The following is a 6,216-nucleotide window of genomic DNA, read 5'->3' as shown; positions in this document are numbered from 1 at the left end:
ACAAGCCCCCCATCTCCCAGATTTCAACCCTCCGAGGAGCACTTGATCATTAGAGAAACAGCTAGAGGGCCAGGCACTGGTGGCTCATGCCACTACTACTAGCTACTCAAAAGGGTGAGATTTGAGGATCATGGCTCATAGCCAGCCAGGCAGAAAAGTCCCCATGAGATTCTCATCTCCAATTAACCACTTAAAAACCAGAATTACAGCTTTGGCTCAAAGTGGTAGAGTGCTAGTCTTGAGCAAAAAAAACTTAGGGACAATGACCAGGCTCTGAGTTCAAGCCCCACAACTGACAAAAAATAAGACAAGGAAGGACAAAGAAAAACAGGTAGACACCGGGGGTGGGGGTCGGGGTGGGTGAGACTGGTCCCTGGTAAAGAGAGGCATTAAGAAATTTGTCATCTGGCTGGGCACTGGTTGCTCATGTCTGTAATCCTTGCTACTCAGGAGGCAGAGATCTGAAGATCTTGGTTCAAAACCAGCCTGGGCCGAAAAGTCCGTGAGACTCTCATCTCCAATGAACCACCAGCGAAAACGGGAAGTGGTGCTGTGGCTCAAGTGGTAGAGCACTAGCTTTGAACTGAAGAGCTCAGGAACAGCGCCCAGGCCCAGAGTTCAAGCTCCATGACCAACCAAAAAAAAAAAAAGAAAGAAAGAAAAAAAGAAAAAAAGAAATTTGTCATCTATTTTATTAAACTTCTTTTTCTTTCCCTTTACAAGCCTTCCCCAAACCACCACCCTACCGCAGCAGGAGTTTCCGGTTTTCCCTGTATGTGAGAGCCCTGGTCAGAGAGAAAAAGTCTGGAGGTTAGAGAACTTTGAGCCAACGCTGGGCATCAGTGGCTCACACTTGTAATCCCAGCTACTAAGGAGGCTGAGAGCTGAGATCTCGGTTCAAAGCCAGCCTGGGCAGGAAAGTCTGTGAGACTTTTCTCTCCAATTAATCACCAGAAAACTGGAACTGGCACTGTGGCTCAGAGTGGTAGAGTGCTAGCCTTCAGCTGAAGAGCTAAGAGACAGTGTCCAGGCCCAGAGTTCAAAGTCCATGACCTGGGGGTTGGAGGGGAGGAGGAGTCTCACAGACTCCTGCTTGGGCTAGCTTTGAACCACAATCCTCGGATTTCAGACTCCTGAGTAGCAAGGATTACAAGTGTGAGCCACAGGGACACAGCTTAACTAAAGCTTTTAGAGTTGGGCACATGGCTGAAGTGGCAGATGACCTGCCTAGCAAGCTAAAGGTTCCAAACTCCAGAATCCCAAGTAGCTAGGAACGCCCAGCTCGTTCATTCCTTAGCCACGGAGGGTACTGGGGTTTGCACTCAAGGCCTTGCATTTGGTAGGCAGGCACTCCACTCCCTGAGCCACACCTCCACACAAGCTTTGTGCTTGTGAATTGGAGCTAAAAGTCTCATGAACTTTCCTGCCCAGGCTGGCTTCAATTGAGGATCCTCAGATCTCAGCTTCCTGAATAGCTGGGGTTACAGGCATGAGCCACCAGTACCCCTCTGGGTGGGGTCATTTTTAAGGGCCCAGTTGGGGACTGGGGGTGAGGGGCTTTGACTCACGAGATGAGGATGGCCAGGAAGACCAGGATAGACACAAGCACAGACACAGAGATGCCGACAAACTTCATGTCACTCTGATAGTTGCTGTCCTTGTACTTCAGGGTCATGCGAGGCTGTCCGTCCACTGTGGGGGGGGAGGGCGAGAGAGCCCTTTCCTTCTGTACTCACATTCCCCCACCCATCTTCTCTTAGCCTCCCACCCCAGGGAGGGACAAGGCTAGGCTTCAAGGTGTCTCTACACTTGGTCTCCAGGGCTTTGACAGTACCATTGGTGGGTGGGGGTGTGTGTGGTGGGGGTGTGTGGGTGTGCGTACCCACTCATGACTAGCCAACCCTATAGGTGGCCTCAGGAATAGTATTTTGGGCTGTCTACTCTCATCCCTCAGATTCTAGGCTTGAGCCACCATGCCGGGCTGGCTTATGACTACCCAGTGACTCTTAGAATGTGGGAGCAAATTGTTGGCCATGCTGTAAGCCATTGGTTAAGGGCAGAACCTCAGGCTGCAATGGGGAGCCTCGGGCCTGGCTTGCAGGGGTGTGTGGCTCGAGGGGCGTGGCTCGCAGGGGGCATGGCTGTCCACATCCCTGGCCCATCAGTTTACCAAAGCAGTATTTGTTCCTGATACACATGGAAGTGATCTTCTGGCAGTTTAAGCAGTCCAAGACCTCTTCTTTGAGCAAGCCTATACAGGGGAAAGGGAGGATAGGCAGAGCTAGCAGGGGTGGAAAGGAGAAGAGATGAAGTCCCCTTGGACCCATGAATTTTGTAGGAAGCGCAGTGCCTGGAAGACTAACTGTGGTCAAATGTACTGATAAATCCCATGAGAAATAATGGTGTGTGTGTGTGTGTGTGTGTGTGTGTGTGTGTGTGTGTGTGTGTTGAGATACACTTGAACTGGGACTTGAACTCAGGGCCTAGGAGCTTCTGGCTTTTTGCTGGTTAAATGGAGATAAGTGTCTCAAAGACTTTTTAAAAATTTTTTTTGGCCTGGACTAGGTTTGAACTGCATTTCTCAGATCTCAGCTAGGATTACAGGTGTGAGCACCAGCACTCAATAAGAGATGCACATCTTGATTGTACTAGACTTCAGAATGTAGGGCTTATTCATTGGTGAAGCATGTTCTAGCCTATCCTGATTTGCCTTCTGGAAAATGATTTCTTTGCACATCCAGTTTAATCTGCTTCCAACAGGCAGGCTTTGAATCTTCAGGAATCATGGCTTTGGAAGGCTATGTGGTAGCTGGGCTGGATTGGGGAGGAAGAACAGGGTAAAAAGGTGCAGGATGGTGGAGAAGGGAGGAAGAGACGAAAAATCCAGGACTCACGGCACAATTTATGATCACAGGCTGCAAGACACAAGAGACTAGGTGAGCAGGGCTGGGATTGGGGTCTGACAATTTAATTGGGGAGGGATGGATCTAGGAGTGGGCAGTGTGTCTGGGGAAAGCAAAGAAAGGAATATTACAGGGAGGTGAAAAATCTGGCTGGCTGGGAGGAGGGGAAGAGGAGGAGGGGATCTGATTGGGAAACAGTGAAAGGCACCTTTCATCTCATAGGAGCGCAAAGCCTTCTTGAGTTCCTTGGTCACTCTCTCCCTGAAGCCCACCAGCGCCTCCAGGAGGGGAAGGTCTGGGGAAAGAAGGCCCGGACCACTGTGGAATGGGGACAGCGTGCCCTCCCCAGCTCCCCTGCACACATACCGTCCAAGCACCCCTAATCAGAGATTGTTGGGGAGACCCGGTCTGATGTCAGGGTTTTGGAGCCAGCCTCCGCCCCTCCTGTCCCACCTGTCAGAGACTTTGTCCGTAAGTCCTGGGTTTCGTTCTTGATAAGGGCCCTGATGCCTTCCATGCGATCTACTTCTGGGGGTGAGAGGGGAGGACATGCCAGGGGGTCCCCCCTCACTTCGAGAGGGTCCTCCCTCTCCTCCCGGCCCCACCCCAGCACACACCCAGTTTCCCCACAAAGGCGTTCATGGCGTAGTCCCTGAAGAAGGGCCCCTCCATGCCGGACAGCAGGGTCAGGGCCCGCTCCTGCAGGCCCTCGGAGGGGAAGTGGGCCGGGACGAGCGCGGAGCGCAGCTCCTGCAGGTCCTTCTGCACGGAGGGGTCGCACTGCAGGCAGGCCCAGGCGGCCGGGCCGCCCAGGCCACACACGACCAGCGCCAGGGCCCAGGCTGCAGGCATGGCGGGGAGGGGCTCTGTGACGTTATGGGGCGGGGCCCTGGAGGGCGGGGCCGGGCTGCCAAGTTGCCCCGCGGGATGGGCGTGGCCTTAGGAGCCAGGAGAGTTCCAGGCCAATAGGAAGAAAGAAGGGCTGGGGGTGTGGCATGGGCGTGACCTAAGTGGTAGAGTGCTTGCCTAGCAGGTGCAAGGCTCTGAGTTCAAATCCTAGTGTTGCAAGAACAACTGGGCTATGGATTTTGGAGTTTTTTTTCATACCTTTGGAATTCACGCACTCCGTACACACAGGACATATGTATGTATATACATACACATACACATTCTGTTTTGGGATATTGTCTGTTTTTGTTTTTTTTTCCCTCTTGGTCCTGGAGCTTGAACTCAGAGCCTGGGCACGGTCTCTGAGCTGTTTGGCTCAAGGCCAGTGCTGTACCATTTTGAGTCACAGCGCCACTTCCGGTTTTCTGGTGGTTCATTGGAGATGAACCGAGCTGGCTTTGAACCATGATCCTCAGATCTCAGCCTCCTGAGAGTAAAATATCTCATTGACCATTTTTATAGTAGTTACAAGCTGACTGCCATCTTCCTAGTTACACTGTCTGTAGCTGGAATGACAGATGTGACCGCTATGCCCTTTTAGATGGGATGGGAGTATGGTTAACTTTTTCCCTCATCTGGCTTCCAACTCTGCTCCTCCCAATCACTGCTTCCCAATTATCCGGGATGCGCCACAGTACCTGACTCATTTTACTTTCCTGATATGTCTAGAGGAAAGCCTGAAATCACTTAAGAATCTCTCATTGTAAAAAAAAAAAAGAATCTCTCATTGTATTTTGATTGAACATCACTGGCCCAACACAGCTAGTGTTCTTAATTGATACCATGTGAATTGAATTCCATGGGATAAATTAGCTAGGGCTAAGGAAGGCATCCCTCAGGCGCAATGGGGCCATCACAGCACAAGGGGGCGTGCGTATCCCAGAGAAAGTCTCCCCAGGCAGTGGGGCTTAGCTTCCAGCCACAACACTTTTCAGTCCCAGAGTAGCCCATTGCAGCACCCACGGAGACCACAGCGGGAGATGGGGCCTGAGATGGTGACTGAACCCTCTTCCTTGTCTGAGAATTAGGAGCTGTGAAAATGGATGGCACAGCCCCCCATCTCAGCTTTAAATGACCCATTTCTCCATCCACCCCCTCCCACATCCTGGGCTGGGCTATGGCTGAAGGGGAAAAGAATAAATCCCATAGTCACCTTAAATGCTTCTGCCCACAAGGGACAAGTGCTGGTTATCCAGTGACATCACACGGCCACACCACACTGCGGGGTGTGAGAATAAGTACTCACCTTAACAATAACAATAAAATTATATTTAAAAAAGAGCAAGTACCTATGTACCAGCCATTGAGAGACATTCACCAACACTGCTAAGGATTCCTACAATGTCCAAGCTTGGGCCTCAAATCTGGGAGTAACTCAGAGAGATGAAGCTGTCACTGCTCCCTGCCTGAGGGTTTAGGGCCAGACAGTGTAACAGGCACCTACTGCTGTGTAACAAATCACCACAAACACATAGGGACTACAGACAGCAAGGCCAGGTGCCATGAGCCATGGCTCATGTCTGTAATTCCAGCTACTCAGGAAGCTGAGATCTGAGGATCATGGTTTGAAGCTAGCTTGTGCAGGAAAGTCTGTGGAACTTTTTTTTTTTTGTCGGTCTTAGGGCTTAAACCTAGGGCCTGGGCACTGTCCCTGAGTTCTTTTGCTCAAGGCTAGCACTCAACCACTTGGAGCCATGGCTCCATTTCCAGATTTCTGGTGGTTCATTGGTGATAAGTCTCACAGACTTTCCTGCCTGGACTGGCTTTGAATCTTGATCCTCATATCTCAGCCTCTTCAGTAGCTAGTATTTTAGGCAAGATTCTTTTTTTTTTTTGTCGGTCGTGGGGTTTGAATTTTGGGTTTGGGTACTGTCCTTGCGCTCTTCAGTTCAAGGCAAGTGCTCTACCGCTTGAGCCACAGCGCCACTTCTGGTTTTCTAGTAGTTTCTTGGAGATAAGAGTCTCACAGACTTTCCTGCCTGGGTTGGCTTTGAACCGAGATCCTCAGATCTCAGCCTCCTGAATAGCTAGGATTATAGGCGTGAGTCACCAGTGCCCAGCATGGGCAAGAATTTTTATCTCCAGTGAACCATCAGAAAAGCCAGAAGTGGAGCTATGGCTCAAGAGGTAGAGCTCCAGCCTTGAGGAAAAAGAAAAAAAAAAAAAAAAGCTCAGGGACAGCACCCTGACCTTGAGTTCAAGCCCAGGACTGGCACAAAAATAATAATTTTATATATATAAAATATATATAATATATTTTATATAAATATTTATATAATAAATTTATATAATGAAATTATTTATATATATATGTATATATATGTATATATATATATATATATATATATATATATATATATATATA

At 49.7% G+C, this 6,216-nt stretch overlaps 1 protein-coding gene across 1 annotated transcript; it reads right to left on the bottom strand.

Moving 5' to 3' along the window:
• Window positions 1-742: 742 nt before the first annotated feature.
• Window positions 743-3,755, bottom strand: Izumo2 (IZUMO family member 2). Its single transcript, XM_042700097.1, has 7 exons — window positions 3,521-3,755; window positions 3,357-3,431; window positions 3,112-3,198; window positions 2,895-2,915; window positions 2,171-2,251; window positions 1,569-1,692; window positions 743-785 (listed from the first exon to the last, which is right to left on the bottom strand). Exons 1-7 carry the CDS (start codon window positions 3,753-3,755, stop codon window positions 743-745), a joined length of 666 nt encoding a protein of 221 aa, XP_042556031.1.
• Between the last annotated feature and the right edge of the window lie 2,461 nt (window positions 3,756-6,216).

Source organism: Dipodomys spectabilis, unplaced genomic scaffold (assembly GCF_019054845.1).
Source record: "Dipodomys spectabilis isolate Male_0828 unplaced genomic scaffold, ASM1905484v1 ptg000266l, whole genome shotgun sequence".
NCBI lineage: Eukaryota > Metazoa > Chordata > Mammalia > Rodentia > Heteromyidae > Dipodomys > Dipodomys spectabilis.
The sequence above is the reverse complement of the archived record's forward strand: the minus strand, read 5'-3'. Positions and strand labels throughout refer to the sequence as shown.